This window comes from Oncorhynchus tshawytscha, linkage group LG09 (assembly GCF_018296145.1).
Source record: "Oncorhynchus tshawytscha isolate Ot180627B linkage group LG09, Otsh_v2.0, whole genome shotgun sequence".
Taxonomy (NCBI): Eukaryota; Metazoa; Chordata; class Actinopteri; order Salmoniformes; family Salmonidae; genus Oncorhynchus; species Oncorhynchus tshawytscha.
This window is the reverse complement of record NC_056437.1, coordinates 3,232,941-3,250,285: the sequence shown is the minus strand read 5'-3', so window position 1 is coordinate 3,250,285 and position 17,345 is coordinate 3,232,941. Positions and strand designations below refer to the sequence as shown.

The following is a 17,345-nucleotide window of genomic DNA, read 5'->3' as shown; positions in this document are numbered from 1 at the left end:
TGATATCACTTTCCACCCTGTTGTTGTAATGATCCATTACAGAAAACAACCCCTTCCTACAGTGACACCACGTGACACCACGTGACACCACGTGACACCACGTGACACCACGTGACACCACGTGACACCACGTGACACCACGTGACACCACGTGACACCACGTGACACAGGAATTGTCATCATTTCTTTGAAGCAAATATAAACAGTCAGTTGTATCTGTGTGTCCGTGTTCCGTGTTGTTAGTCTATGTGTTTCACTCATACATTTACTCCAGATTTCCACCCTGTTAGGATCATGTACGTAGTAACAGGTTAGAAAATGCCTGAGCTTGCGCTCTAAATGCCCCGAGAGCAAAACGCTCTGAATTTAGGAATGGAAAATCTGACAACTCACTGAATAGACGAATTCCCAGAGCGCACTTTGAGCACACTCTGGCTCTCCAAAGTGAATTTACGAACCCACCCAAAATAGCTTAGAATGCAGATAGCAAGCTGTGAATTTCTATTGGACTATATATATATTATGTGACTGTGCAGTGCAGTGGTTATCCCAGATGCTGAGAGAGAGAAAGTGAGAGAGAGTATGGAAAAAAGAGAGAAGCCAGACCCAGGAAGTGAGATGTTTGTTTAAGAGTGGGCATGATGAGACTAGGAGAGGGACTAGTTCTCATAGGAAAGTACCGTGGCAACAGGCTCACTACAACCACTTGATTTATTTATTTTTCTCTCAATCCACTTCCTCCTTCTCCATTGACAGTAACAGTCACATTATGAACTAGTGAGGTTAGAGAGGATGACGTTCTGTAGACTAGATGATGTTCTGTAGACTAGATGATGTTCTGTAGACTAGATGATGTTCTGTAGACTAGATGATGTTCTGTAGACTAGATGATGTTCTGTAGACTAGATAATGTTCTGTAGACTAGATTAAGTTCTGTAGACTAGATGAAGTTCTGGAGGCTGCATCTCACCCAGAAAGACTTAGACTGCATCTCACCCAGAAAGACGTAGATTGCTAACAACCGTTCCTGTGTTGGCTAGAGACTAGAGAAGCACATGGACTATTCAGAGAGAGACACAGTGAGCCTCTACTGCCTGTGGTATACCTCTCTCTCTTTCTCTCTCTTTCTCTGTGGTATACCTCTCTCTCTTTCTCTCTCTTTCTCTGTGGTATACCTCTCTCTCTTTCTCTATGCTATACCTCTCTCTTCTTCTGTGGTATTCCTCTCTCTTTCTCTGTGGTATACCTCTCTCTTTCTCTGTGGTATACCTCTCTCTTTCTCTGTGGTATACCTCTCTCTGTGGTATACCTCTCTCTTTCTCTGTGGTATACCTCTCTCTTTCTCTGTGGTATACCTCTCTCTTCCTCTGTGGTATACCTCTCTCTTTCTCTGTGGTATACCTCTCTCTTTCTCTGTGGTATACCTCTCTCTCTTTCTCTGTGCTATACCTCTCTCTTCCTCTGTGGTATACGTCTCTCTTCTCTTTCTGTGGTATACCTCTCTCTTTCTCTGTGGTATACCTCTCTCTTTCTCTGTGGTATACCTCTCTCTCTTTCTCTGTGCTATACCTCTCTCTTTCTCTGTGGTATACTTTCTCTCTTCTTTCTCTGTGCTATACCTCTCTCTTTCTCTGTGGTATACGTCTCTCTTCCTCTGTGGTATACCTCTCTCTTTCTCTGTGGTATACCTCTCTCTTTCTCTGTGGTATACCTCTCTCTTTCTCTGTGCTATACCTCTCTCTTCTTCTACCTCTCTCCTCTCTATACCTCTCTCTTTCTTCTGTGGTATACCTCTCTCTTTCTCTGTGGTATACCTCTCTCTTTCTCTGTGGTATACCTCTCTCTCTTTCTCTGTGGTATACCTCTCTCTTTCTCTGTGGTATACCTCTCTCTCTTTCTCTGTGGTATACCTCTCTCTTTCTCTGTGGTATACCTCTCTCTTTCTCTGTGGTATACCTCTCTCTCTTTCTCTGTGGTATACCTCTCTCTTTCTCTGTGGTATACCTCTCTCTCTTTCTCTGTGGTATACCTCTCTCTCTTCTCTGTGGTATACCTCTCTCTTTCTCTGTGGTATACCTCTCTCTCTTTCTCTGTGGTATACCTCTCTCTTTCTCTACCTCTCTCTTTCTCTGGGTATACCTCTCTCTCTTTCTCTGTGGTATACCTCTCTCTTTCTCTGTGGTATACCTCTCTCTTTCTTTCTGTGGTATACCTCTCTCTTTCTCTGTGGTATACCTCTCCTCTCTCTCTTCCTCTGTGGTATACCTCTCTCTTTCTCTGTGGTATACCTCTCTCTTTCTCTGTGGTATTCCTCTCTCTCTTTCTCTGTGGTATCCTCTCTCTCTTTCCTCTGTGGTATACTCTCTCTTTCTCTGTGGTATTCTCTCTTCCTCTGTGGTATTCCTCTCTCTTTCTCTGTGGTATACCTCTCTCTTTCTCTGTGGTATACCTCTCTCTCTTTCTCTGTGGTATACCTCTCTCTTCCTCTGTGGTATACCTCTCTCTCTTCCTCTGTGGTATACCTCTCTCTTTCTCTGTGGTATACCTCTCTCTCTTCCTCTGTGGTATACCTCTCTCTCTTTCTCTGTGGTATACCTCTCTCTTCCTCTGTGGTATACCTCTCTCTCTTCCTCTGTGGTATACCTCTCTCTTTCTCTGTGGTATACCTCTCTCTTTCTCTGTGGTATACCTCTCTCTTCCTCTGTGGTATACCTCTCTCTCTTCCTCTGTGGTATACCTCTCTCTTCCTCTGTGGTATACCTCTCTCTCTTTCTCTGTGGTATACCTCTCTCTCTTCCTCTGTGGTATACCTCTCTCTCTTTCTCTGTGGTATACCTCTCTCTTTCCTCTGTGGTATACCTCTCTCTTCCTCTGTGGTATACCTCTCTCTCTTTCTCTGTGGTATACCTCTGGTATCTCTCTCTTTCTCTGTGGTATACCCTCTCTCTTCCTCTGTGGTATACCTCTCTCTTTCTCTGTGGTATACCTCTCTCTCTTCCTCTGTGGTATTCCTCTCTCTTCCTCTGTGGTATACCTCTCTCTTTCTCTGTGGTATACTCTCTCTCTTTCTCTGTGGTATACCTCTCTCTCTTCCTCTGTGGTATACCTCTCTCTTTCTCTGTGGTATACCTCTCTCTTTCTCTGTGGTATACCTCTCTCTTTCTCTGTGGTATTCCTCTCTCTTCCTCTGTGGTATACCTCTCTCTCTTTCTCTGTGGTATACCTCTCTCTTTCTCTGTGGTATACCTCTCTCTTTCTCTGTGGTATACCTCTCTCTTTCTCTGTGGTATACCTCTCTCTTTCTCTATACCTCTCTCTTTCTCTGTGGTATACCTCTCTCTCTTTCTCTGTGGTATACCTCTCTCTCTTTCTCTGTGGTATACCTCTCTCTTTCTCTGTGGTATACCTCTCTCTCTTTCTCTGTGGTATACCTCTCTCTTTCTCTGTGGTATACCTCTCTCTTTCTCTGTGGTATACCTCTCTCTCTTTCTCTGTGGTATACCTCTCTCTCTTTCTCTGTGGTATACCTCTCTCTTTCTCTGTGGTATACCTCTCTCTTTCTCTGTGGTATACCTCTCTCTCTTTCTCTGTGGTATACCTCTCTCTCTTTCTCTGTGGTATACCTCTCTCTTTCTCTGTGGTATACCTCTCTCTCTTTCTCTGTGGTATACCTCTCTCTTTCTCTGTGGTATACCTCTCTCTCTTTCTCTGTGGTATACCTCTCTCTCTTTCTCTGTGGTATACCTCTCTCTTTCTCTGTGGTATACCTCTCTCTCTTTCTCTGTGGTATACCTCTCTCTTTCTCTGTGGTATACCTCTCTCTTTCTCTGTGGTATACCTCTCTCTCTTCTCTGTGGTATACCTCTCTCTCTTCCTCTGTGGTATACCTCTCTCTTTCTCTGTGGTATACCTCTCCTCTCTGTGGTATCTCTTCTTTCTCTGTGGTATACCTCTCTCTTTCTCTGTGGTATACCTCTCTCTTTCTCTGTGGTATACCTCTCTCTTTCTCTGTGGTATACTCTCTCTCTTTCTCTGTGGTATACCTCTCTCTCTTTCTCTGTGGTATACCTCTCTCTTTCTCTGTGGTATACTCTCTCTCTTTCTCTCTCTCTCTTTCTCTGTGGTATACCTCTCTCTCTTTCTCTGTGGTATACCTCTCTCTCTTTCTCTGTGGTATACCTCTCTCTTTCTCTGTGGTATACCTCTCTCTCTTTCTCTGTGGTATACCTCTCTCTTTCTCTGTGGTATACCTCTCTCTCTTTCTCTGTGGTATACCTCTCTCTCTTTCTCTGTGGTATACCTCTCTCTCTTTCTCTGTGGTATACCTCTCTCTCTTTCTCTGTGGTATACCTCTCTCTCTTCTCTGTGGTATACCTCTCTCTCTTTCTCTGTGGTATACCTCTCTCTCTTTCTCTGTGGTATACCTCTCTCTTTCTCTGTGGTATACCTCTCTCTTTCTCTGTGGTATACCTCTCTCTCTTTCTCTGTGGTATACCTCTCTCTTTCTCTGTGGTATACCTCTCTCTCTTTCTCTGTGGTATACCTCTCTCTCTTTCTCTGTGGTATACCTCTCTCTCTTCCTCTGTGGTATACCTCTCTCTCTTCCTCTGTGGTATACCCTCTCTCTTCCTCTGTGGTATACCTCTCTCTTTCTCTGTGGTATCTCTCTCTTTCTCTGTGGTATACCTCTCTCTCTTTCTCTGTGGTATACCTCTCTCTTTCTCTGTGGTATACCTCTCTCTTTCTCTGTGGTATACCTCTCTCTTTCTCTGTGGTATACCTCTCTCTTTCTCTGTGGTATACCTCTCTCTCTTTCTCTGTGGTATACCTCTCTCTTTCTCTGTGGTATACCTCTCTCTCTTTCTCTGTGGTATACCTCTCTCTTTCTCTGTGGTATACCTCTCTCTTTCTCTGTGGTATACCTCTCTCTTTCTCTGTGGTATACCTCTCTCTTTCTCTGTGGTATACCTCTCTCTTTCTCTGTGGTATACCTCTCTCTCTTCTCTGTGGTATACCTCTCTTTCTCTGTGGTATACCTCTCTCTTTCTCTGTGGTATACCTCTCTCTCTTTCTCTGTGGTATACCTCTCTCTCTTTTCTCTGTGGTATACCTCTCTCTCTTTCTCTGTGGTATACCTCTCTCTTTCTCTGTGGTATACCTCTCTCTTCCTCTGTGGTATACCTCTCTCTCTTTCTCTGTGGTATACCTCTCTCTTTCTCTGTGGTATACCTCTCTCTTTCTCTGTGGTATACCTCTCTCCTCTGTGGTATACCTCTCTCTCTTTCTCTGTGGTATACCTCTCTCTCTTCTCTGTGGTATACCTCTCTCTTCCTCTGTGGTATACCTCTCTCTTCCTCTGTGGTATACCTCTCTCTTTCTCTGTGGTATACCTCTCTCTTCCTCTGTGGTATACCTCTCTCTCTTTCTCTGTGGTATACCTCTCTCTTTCTCTGTGGTATACCTCTCTCTTCCTCTGTGGTATACCTCTCTCTTTCTCTGTGGTATACCTCTCTCTCTTCCTCTGTGGTATACCTCTCTCTTCCTCTGTGGTATACCTCTCTCTTCCTCTGTGGTATACCTCTCTCTTCCTCTGTGGTATACCTCTCTCTTCCTCTGTGGTATACCTCTCTCTCTTCCTCTGTGGTATACCTCTCTCTTTCTCTGTGGTATACCTCTCTCTTCCTCTGTGGTATACCTCTCTCTCTTTCTCTGTGGTATACCTCTCTCTTTCTCTGTGGTATACCTCTCTCTTTCTCTGTGGTATACCTCTCTCTCTTTCTCTGTGGTATACCTCTCTCTCTTTCTCTGTGGTATACCTCTCTCTCTTTCTCTGTGGTATACCTCTGTGGTATACCTCTCTCTCTTCTCTGGTATACCTCTCTCTCTTTCTCTGTGGTATACCTCTCTCTCTTCTCTGTGGTATACTCTCTCTCTTTCTCTGTGGTATACCTCTCTCTGGTATTCTCTGTGGTATACCTCTCTCTTTCTCTGTGGTATACCTCTCTCTCTTTCTCTGTGGTATACCTCTCTCTTTCTCTGTGGTATACCTCTCTCTCTCTTTCTTTCTCTGTGGTATACCTCTCTCTCTTTCTCTGTGGTATACCTCTCTCTTTCTCTGTGGTATACCTCTCTCTTTCTCTGTGGTATACCTCTCTCTTTCTCTGTGGTATACCTCTCTTCTTTCTCTGTGGTATACCTCTCTCTTTCTCTGTGGTATACCTCTCTCTTTCTCTGTGGTATACCTCTCTCTTTCTCTGTGGTATACCTCTCTCTTTCTCTGTGGTATACCTCTCTCTTCTCTGTGGTATACCTCTCTCTCTTCTCTGTGGTATTCCCTCTCTCTTTCTCTGTGGTATACCTCTCTCTCTTTCTCTGTGGTATACCTCTCTCTTTCTCTGTGGTATACCTCTCTCTTTCTCTGTGGTATACCTCTCTCTCTTTCTCTCTGTGGTATACCTCTCTCTCTTTCTCTGTGGTATACCTCTCTCTTTCTCTGTGGTATACTCTCTCTCTTTCTCTGTGGTATACTCTCTCTCTTTCTCTGTGGTATACTCTCTCTCTTCCTCTGTGGTATACCTCTCTCTTTCTCTGTGGTATACCTCTCTCTCTTTCTCTGTGGTATACCTCTCTCTTTCTCTGTGGTATACCTCTCTCTCTTCCTCTGTGGTATACCTCTCTCTCTTCTCTGTGGTATACCTCTCTCTCTTCCTCTGTGGTATACCTCTCTCTCTTCTCTGTGGTATACCTCTCTCTTTCTCTGTGGTATACCTCTCTCTTTCTCTGTGGTATACCTCTCTCTCTTCTCTGTGGTATACCTCTCTCTCTTTCTCTGTGGTATACCTCTCTCTCTTCTCTGTGGTATACCTCTCTCTCTTTCTCTGTGGTATACCTCTCTCTTTCTCTGTGGTATACCTCTCTCTTTCTCTGTGGTATACCTCTTTCTCTCTCTTCTTTCTCTGTGGTATACCTCTCTCTTTCTCTGTGGTATACCCTCTCTCTTCTTCTCTGTGGTATACCTCTCTCTCTTTCTCTGTGGTATACCTCTCTCTTCCTCTGTGGTATACCTCTCTCTCTTTCTCTGTGGTATACTCTCTCTCTTCCTCTGTGGTATACCTCTCTCTCTTTCTCTGTGGTATACCTCTCTCTTTCTCTGTGGTATACCTCTCTCTTTCTCTGTGGTATACCTCTCTCTTTCTCTGTGGTATACCTCTCTCTTTCTCTGTGGTATTCCTCTCTCTTTCTCTGTGGTATACCTCTCTCTCTTTCTCTGTGGTATACCTCTCTCTCTTTCTCTGTGGTATACCTCTCTCTCTTTCTCTGTGGTATACCTCTCTCTTTCTCTGTGGTATACCTCTCTCTTTCTCTGTGGTATACCTCTCTCTTTCTCTGTGGTATACCTCTCTCTCTTTCTCTGTGGTATACCTCTCTCTTTCTCTGTGGTATACCTCTCTCTCTTTCTCTGTGGTATACCTCTCTCTCTTTCTCTGTGGTATACCTCCTCTCTCTTTCTTTCTGTGGTATACCTCTCTCTTTCTCTGTGGTATACCTCTCTCCTCTCTCTTTCTCTGTGGTATACCTCTCTCTTTCTCTGTGGTATACTCTCTCTGTGGTATACCTCTCTCTTTCTCTGTGGTATACCTCTCTCTCTTTCTCTGTGGTATACCTCTCTCTCTTCTCTGTGGTATACCTCTCTCTTTCTCTGTGGTATACCTCTCTCTTTCTCTGTGGTATACCTCTCTCTCTTTCTCTGTGGTATACCTCTCTCTTTCTCTGTGGTATACCTCTCTCTTTCTCTGTGGTATACCCTCTCTCTTTCTCTGTGGTATACCTCTCTCTTCCTCTGTGGTATACCTCTCTCTCTCTTTCTCTGTGGTATACCTCTCTCTTTCTCTGTGGTATACCTCTCTCTTTCTCTGTGGTATACCTCTCTCTCTCTGTGGTATCTTTCTTTCTCTGTGGTATACCTCTCTCTTTCTCTGTGGTATACCTCTCTCTTTCTCTGTGGTATACCTCTCTCTTTCTCTGTGGTATACCTCTCTCTTTCTCTGTGGTATACCTCTCTCTCTTTCTCTGTGGTATACCTCTCTCTCTTCCTCTGTGGTATACCTCTCTCTTCCTCTGTGGTATACCTCTCTCTCTTTCTCTGTGGTATACCTCTCTCTCTTATACCTCTGTCTTTCTATACCTCTCTCTCTTTCTCTGTGGTATACCTCTCTCTTTCTCTGTGGTATACCTCTCTCTCTTTCTCTGTGGTATACCTCTCTCTCTTCCTCTGTGGTATACCTCTCTCTTTCTCTGTGGTATACCTCTCTCTTTCTCTGTGGTATACCTCTCTCTCTTTCTCTGTGGTATACCTCTCTCTCTTCTCTGTGGTATACCTCTCTCTCTTCCTCTGTGGTATACCTCTCTCTCTTCCTCTGTGGTATACCTCTCTCTCTTTCTCTGTGGTATACCTCTCTCTCTTCCTCTGTGGTATACCTCTCTCTTTCTCTGTGGTATACCTCTCTCTCTTTCTCTGTGGTATACCTCTCTCTCTTCCTCTGTGGTATACCTCTCTCTCTTCCTCTGTGGTATACCTCTCTCTTTCTCTGTGGTATACCTCTCTCTCTTCCTCTGTGGTATACCTCTCTCTTCCTCTGTGGTATACCTCTCTCTCTTTCTCTGTGGTATACCTCTCTCTCTTTCTCTGTGGTATACCTCTCTCTCTTTCTCTGTGGTATACCTCTCTCTCTTTCTCTGTGGTATACCTCTCTCTTTCTCTGTGGTATACCTCTCTCTTTCTCTGTGGTATACCTCTCTCTCTTCCTCTGTGGTATACCTCTCTCTCTTTCTCTGTGGTATACCTCTCTCTTTCTCTGTGGTATACCTCTCTCTCTTCCTCTGTGGTATACCTCTCTCTTTCTCTGTGGTATACCTCTCTCTCTTTCTCTGTGGTATACCTCTCTCTCTTCCTCTGTGGTATACCTCTCTCTCTTTCTCTGTGGTATACCTCTCTCTTTCTCTGTGGTATACCTCTCTCTCTTTCTCTGTGGTATACCTCTCTCTCTTTCTCTGTGGTATACCTCTCTCTTTCTCTGTGGTATACCTCTCTCTCTTTCTCTGTGGTATACCTCTCTCTCTTTCTCTGTGGTATACCTCTCTCTTTCTCTGTGGTATACCTCTCTCTCTTCCTCTGTGGTATACCTCTCTCTCTTTCTCTGTGGTATACCTCTCTCTTCCTCTGTGGTATACCTCTCTCTCTTTCTCTGTGGTATACCTCTCTCTCTTTCTCTGTGGTATACCTCTCTCTTTCTCTGTGGTATACCTCTCTCTTTCTCTGTGGTATACCTCTCTCTTCCTCTGTGGTATACCTCTCTCTCTTTCTCTGTGGTATACCTCTCTCTCTTTCTCTGTGGTATACCTCTCTCTCTTTCTCTGTGGTATACCTCTCTCTTTCTCTGTGGTATACCTCTCTCTCTTCTCTGTGGTATACCTCTCTCTTTCTCTGTGGTATACCTCTCTCTCTTTCTCTGTGGTATACCTCTCTCTTTCTCTGTGGTATACCTCTCTCTCTTTCTCTGTGGTATACCTCTCTCTCTTTCTCTGTGGTATACCTCTCTCTCTTCTCTGTGGTATACCTCTCTCTCTTCTCTGTGGTATACCTCTCTCTTTCTCTGTGGTATACCTCTCTCTCTTTCTCTGTGGTATACCTCTCTCTCTTTCTCTGTGGTATACTCTCTCTTTCTCTGTGGTACCTCTCTCTCTTTCTCTGTGGTATACCTCTCTCTTTCTCTGTGGTATACCTCTCTCTCTTCCTCTGTGGTATACCTCTCTCTCTTTCTCTGTGGTATACCTCTCTCTCTTTCTCTGTGGTATACCTCTCTCTCTTCCTCTGTGGTACTAGATTGCATCTCGCCCAGAAAGACTTAGTGACCAGGGCTGCTTGTGTAGTGACCAGGGCTGCTTTATTTAATGATGTCAGTAACACACAAACACACACACTCGCGCACATACACGCACGCACGCACGCACACACACCCCGCTGTTCACCCCGCTGCCATCCAGAAGGCGAGGTCAGTACAGGTGCATCAAAGCTGGGACCGAGAGACTGAAAAATAGCTTCTATCTCAAGGCCATCAGACTGTTAAACAGCCACCACTAACATTGAGTGGCTACTGCCAACACACTGTCAATGACACTGACTCTACTCCAGCCACTTTAATCATGGGAATCGATGGGAAATGATGTAAATATATCACTAGCCACTTTAAACAATGCTACCTTATATAATGTTACTTACCCTACATTATTCATCTCATATGCATACGTTGATACTGTACTCTACCTGTATATCATCGACTGCATCCTTATGTAATACATGTATCACTAGCCACTTTAACTATGCCACTTGGTTTACATACTTATCTCATATGTATATACTGTACTCGATATCATCTACTGTATCTTGCCTATGCTGCTCTGTACCATCACTCATTCATATATCCTTATGTACATATTCTTTATCCCCTACACTTTGTATGACAGTAGGCTTTTTTTGGAATTGTTAGTTAGATTACTTGCTCGTTATTACTGCATTGTCGGAACTAGAAGCACAAGCATTTAGTGACACTGCATTAACATCTGCTAACCATGTGTATGTGACAAATAAAATTTGATTTGATTTGATTTGATTTGATTTGACACACACACACACACACACACACACACACACACACACACACACACACACACACACACACACACACACACACACACACACACACACTCCTATGGATGGATGTGTTTACCTTGAGATGTTGTAGCTGCAGCACCAGATCGTCCAGCTGTCTCCTCTTGTCTTCAATCTCTGACTGTCTTTTCCTTTTCTCCTGCAGAACAACACAACAACGGGAAGGTCAGATTACAGAAATGAGGGTATTACTGCAGTATGCAGTGTGCATTTATTCCAGGCTAGGGACTCCGTGCACAGCAATAATTATGTGACCTAAATATCAGAGGGCCGCAGTGAGGCAGGCCTCATATTCTCCAACCTTGTGCATGGAGGATGGTAAGGACGAGGGGGTAGGCCATAATGGGGATGATGTTGTTGGGGAATGAGGGATGAGGGGGTAGGCCATAAAGGGACGATGTTGGTGGATGAGGGATGAGGGGGTAGGCCATAAGGAGATGATGTTGTTGAGGGATGAGGTGGTAGGCCATAAGGGGATGATGTTGTTGAGGTATGAGGGATGAGGGGGTAGGCCATAATGGGGATGATGTTGTTGAGGGACGAGGGGTAGGGCATAAGGGGGATGATTTTGTTGAGGTATGAGGGATGAGGGATGAGGGGGTAGGGCATAAGGGGGATGATGTTGTTGAGGTATGAGGGATGAGGGGGTAGGCCATAATGGGGATGATGTTGTTGAGGGACGAGGGGGTAGGGCATAAGGGGGTGATGTTGTTGGAGTATGAGGGATGAGGGGGTAGGCCATAAGGGGATGATGTTGTTGGTGGTGGATGAGGGATGAGGCGGGTGTCCATAAGGGGGATGATGTTGTTGAGGGACGAGGCGGTAGGCCATAAGGGGATGATGTTGTTGGTGGTGGATGAGGGATGAGGCGGTAGGCCATAAGGGGATGATGCTGTTGAGGGATGAGGGGGTAGGCCATAAGGGGATGATGTTGTTGGTGGTGGATGAGATGGTAGGCCATAAGGGGATGATGTTGTTGAGGGATGAGGGGTTAGGCCATAAGGGGATGATGTTGTTGGTGTATGAGGGATGAGGGGGTAGGGCATTAGGGGGATGATGTTGTTGAGACATGAGGGGTAGGGCACAAGGGGGTGATGTTGTTGGTGTGTGAGGGATGAGGGGGTAGGCCATAAGGGGATGATGTTGTTGGTGTATGAGAGATGAGGGATGAGGGGTTAGGCCATGAGGGGATGATGTTGTTGGTGGATGAGGGATGAGGGGGTAGGCCATAAAGGGATGATGTTGTTGGTGGATGAGGGGGTAGGCCATAAGGAGATTATGTAGTTGAGGGATGAGGTGGTAAGTCATAGGGGGATGATGTTGTTGGTGTATGAGGGGTGGGCCATAAGGTGATGATGTTGTTGAGGTATGAGGGATGAGGGATGAGGGGTTAGGCCACGAGGGGATGATGTTGTTGGTGTGTGACGGATGAGGGGTTAGGCCATGAGGAGATGATGTTGTTGAGGTATGAGGGATGAGGGGTAGGCCATGAGGGGATGATGTTGTTGGTGTGTGAGGGATGAGGGGGTAGGCCATAAGGGGATGATGTTGTTGGTGTATGAGGGATGAGGGATGAGGGATGAGGGGGTAGGCCACAAGGGGATGATATTGTTGGTGTATGAGGGATGAGGGTGTAGGTCATAAGGGGATGATGTTGGTATATAAGGGATGAGGGGGTAGGCCATAAGGGGATGATGTTGTTAAGGTATGAGGCAGAGGAAGTGGGTTATGTTCTAATGGAACCCTGATATTACCCAGATCCATCACCATATTACCTTGTCTAAAAACACTTCCTGTATTCGATTTCTAACAGAGGGAAAGACCCACGGAGGCCCACGTCGCCACAGTACAGCAGGTCATCGCTGCCACACTATGTCAGTTCAACTGGTTATGTCTGCACCAACTGAACAGTATAGGTCAGTATAGTATAGTATAGTGTAGTACAGTGTAGTGTAGTATAATGTAGTATAGTGGTATGAGCTTCCCTACATGTTGGAGATGACCAGACCTGGGGGTTGAGCTGCTCTACACACGAAGAAAACATGCATGGCTTCACATGAACCTGTTCATCCACTTGTCCTTCAGACAAGGAGGTGACTGAAAATGTTGTTGTGTTGTTTGATGTAAGAAACCACTTTACAAAATTAAATGCATTATTCCTCCCATACCATTATTACAGAGAATCAGACAAATGATGCTCCCCTCTGCCTATTGGCTACTTAGCTTATTCAAGCCTGTCTCAAAATACAAAGCTCTTTACCTGACTCACTTTTCAAAGATGTCTAGAAATGTTTTGTGCTCTTGTAGGAAACAATCTCTCCCCTATTGCTGACTACAAATTATTTGTAACTGGGCTAATAACTCACTAACTAGCAAAGGATATGAACAAAATGTACACACGTGGCTACACTCAGGTCTTGCTCAAAACAAGCACATCTAGTCACGGCCGCTCATGTTGTAAACACAGTCCAGTTCATCTAGTCACGACCGCTCATGCTGTAAACACAGTCCAGTTCAATGTGAATGGCAGATATCCATATATGGCAATGGTCTATTTGCATAGAGGCCTACTGCAGATCTGATTGGTTATGCTGCACCAGTCTTCGTAGAGTACGGGCTGAGGAGTGTGTGTTAATGCAAAAGAATCCTAATCCAATGTGTTCTGCTTACAACAAAATCTCTCGCATAGCTTGTTCTGTTTCGGAGTGATACATTGAAAGTGGCTAATATTGTAGGGCTCCCGAGTGGCGCAGCGGTCTAAAGCACTGCATCCCAGTGAAAGAGGTGTCACTACAGACCCTGGTTCGATTCCAGGCTGTATCACAACCGGCCTTGGTTGGGAGTCCCATAGGGCGGCGCACAATTGGCCCAGCATTGTCCGGGTTAGGGTTTGGCCGGGGTAGGCTGTCATTGTAAATAATAATTTGTTCTTAACTGACTTGTCTGGTTAAATAAAATAAACAAAAATGAATAAAATATCCCTCTGGGTAAGAGACATCAATCTGGGCTCTGCCACATCACTCTGGGTAAGAGACATCAATCTGGGCTCTGCCACATCACTCTGGGTAAGAGACATCAATCTGGGCTCTGCCACATCACTCTGGGTAAGAGACATCTGGGCTCTGCCACATCACTCTGGGTAAGAGACAACATCTGGGTTCTGCCACATCACTATGGGTAAGAGACATCAATCTGGGCTCTGCCAGTAAAAATACTTTAAAGTACTACTTAAGTAGTTTTTTGGAGTATTTGTCATTTACTTTGCTATTTATAGTTTTGAAAACTTTTACTTTTACTTCACTACATTCCTAAAGAAAATTATGTACTTTTTTGTCCATACATACTGAACATTAGACAGTACTGAAGAAAACTGAACATTAGATAAGACTGAACAATACTGAACATTAGACAGTACTGAACATTAGACAATACTGAACATTAGAATATACTGAACATTAGACAATACTGAACAATACTGAACATTAGACAACACAGAAAATTAGACAATACTGAACAGTAGACAATACTGAACATTAGACAATACTGAACATTAGACAATACTGATAATTAGACAGTACTGAACAATACTGAACATTAGACAATACTGAACAATACTGAACATTAGACAACACTGAAAATTTGACAATACTGAACAATACTGAACATTAGACAACACAGAACATTAGACAATACTGAGCATTAGACAAAACTGAACAGTAGACAATACTGAACATTAGACAATACTGAACATTAGACAATGCTGATAATTAGACAATACTGAACAATACTGAACAGTAGACAATACTGAACAATACTGAACATTAGACAATACTGAACATTAGACAATACTGAACAATACTGAACATTAGACAATACTAAACATTAGACAATACTGAACATTAGACAATACTGAACAATACTGAACAGTAGACAATACTGAACATTAGACAATACTGAACAATACTGAACAATACTGGACAATACTGAACATTAGACAATACTGAACAATACTGAACATTAGACAACACAGAACATTAGACAATACTGAGCATTAGACAATACTGAACAGTAGACAATACTGAACATTAGACAATACTGAACATTAGACAACACTGAACATTAGACAATACTGAACATTAGACAATACTGAACATTAGAAAACACTGAACATTAGACAATACTGAACAATACTGAACATTAGACAATACTCAACATTAGACAGTACTGAAAAATACTGAACATTAGACAATACTGAACAATACTGAACATTAGACAATACTGAACATTAGACAATACTGAACATTAGACAATACTGAACATTAGACAATACTGAACATTAGACAATACTGAACATTAGACAACACTGAACATTAGACAATACTGAACATTAGACAATACTGAACATTAGACAATACTGAACAATACTGAACATTAGACAATACTCAACATTAGACAGTACTGAACATTAGACAATACTGAACATAAGACAATACTGAACAATACTGGACATTAGAAAATACTGAACATTAGACAATACTGAACATTAGACAACACTGAACATTAGACAACACTGAACATTAGACAATACTGAACATTACTGAACAATAGACAATACTGAACATTAGACAACACTGAACATTAGACAATACTGAACATTAGACAATACTGAACAATACTGAACATTAGACAATACTGAACAATACTGAACATTAGACAATACTGAACATTAGACAATACTGAACAATACTGAACATTAGACAATACTGAACATTAGACAATACTGAACAATACTGAACATTAGACAATACTGAACATTAGACAATACTGAACATTAGACAACACTGAACATTAGACAATACTGAACATTAGACAATACTGAACATTAGACAATACTGAACATTAGACAATACTGAACAATACTGAACATTAGACAATACCGAACATTAGACAATACTGAACAATACTGAACATTAGACAATACTGAACATTAGACAATACTGAACAATAGTGAACATTAGACAATACTGAACATTAGACAATACTGAACAATACTGAACATTAGACAGTACTGAACATTAGACAATACTGAATATTAGACAACACTGAACATTAGACAACACTGAACATTAGACAATACTGAACATTAGACAACACTGAACATTAGACAACACTGAACATAAGACAACACTGAACATTAGACAATACTGAACATTAGACAATACTGAACAATACTGAACATTAGACAGTACTGAACATTAGACAATACTGAACAATACTGAACATTAGACAATACTGAACATTAGACAATACTGAACAATACTGAACATTAGACAATACTGAACATTGGACAATACTGAACAATACTGAACATTAGACAATACTGAACAATACTGAACATTAGACAATACTGAACATTAGACAACACTGAACATAAGACAATACTGAACATTAGACAATACTGAACATTAGACAATACTGAACATTAGACAATACTGAACAATACTGAACATTAGACAGTACTGAACATTAGACAATACTGAACAATACTGAACATTAGACAATACTGAACATTAGACAATACTGAACAATACTGAACATTAGACAATACTGAACATTAGACAATACTGAACAATACTGAACATTAGACAATACTGAACATTAGACAATACTGAGCAATAGACAATACTGAACAATACTGAACATTAGACAATACTGAACAATACTGAACATTAGACAATACTGAACATTAGACAATACTGAACAATACTGAACATTAGACAATACTGAACATTAGACAATACTGAAAAATACTGAACATTAGACAATACTGAACATTAGACAATACTGAACAATACTGAACATTAGACAGTACTGAACATTAGACAATACTGAACATTAGACAACACTGAACATTAGACAACACTGAACATTAGACAATACTGAACATTAGACAATACTGAACATTAGACAGTACTGAACATTAGACAATACTGAACATTAGACAATACTGAACAATACTGAACATTAGACAATACTGAACATTAGACAATACTGAACATTAGACAACACTGAACATTAGACAATACTGAACATTAGACAATACTGAACATTAGACAGTACTGAACATTAGACAATACTGAACAATACTGAACATTAGACAATACTGAACATTAGACAATACTGAACAATACTGAACATTAGACAATACTGAACATTAGACAATACTGAACAATACTGAACATTAGACAATACTGAACATTAGACAATACTGAACAATACTGAACATTAGACAATACTGAACATTAGACAATACTGAACAATACTGAACATTAGACAATACTGAACATTAGACAATACTGAACAATTAGACAATACTGAACAATACTGAACATTAGACAATACTGAACAATACTGAACATTAGACAATACTGAACATTAGACAATACTGAACAATACTGAACATTAGACAATACTGAACATTAGACAATACTGAAAAATACTGAACATTAGACAATACTGAACATTAGACAATACTGAACAATACTGAACATTAGACAGTACTGAACATTAGACAATACTGAACATTAGACAACACTGAACATTAGACAACACTGAA

The 17,345-nt window shown here is 42.1% G+C and overlaps 1 protein-coding gene across 1 annotated transcript in view; it reads right to left on the bottom strand.

Moving 5' to 3' along the window:
• LOC112239193 (paralemmin-2) overlaps positions 1-17,345 on the bottom strand; it is a 167,368-nt gene that overhangs the window by 72,739 nt on the left and 77,284 nt on the right. The window contains exon 3 of the mRNA XM_042326371.1: positions 10,788-10,868. Coding sequence (XP_042182305.1) covers positions 10,788-10,868 — 81 coding nt within the window. The remainder of the gene's footprint in view (positions 1-10,787; positions 10,869-17,345) is intronic.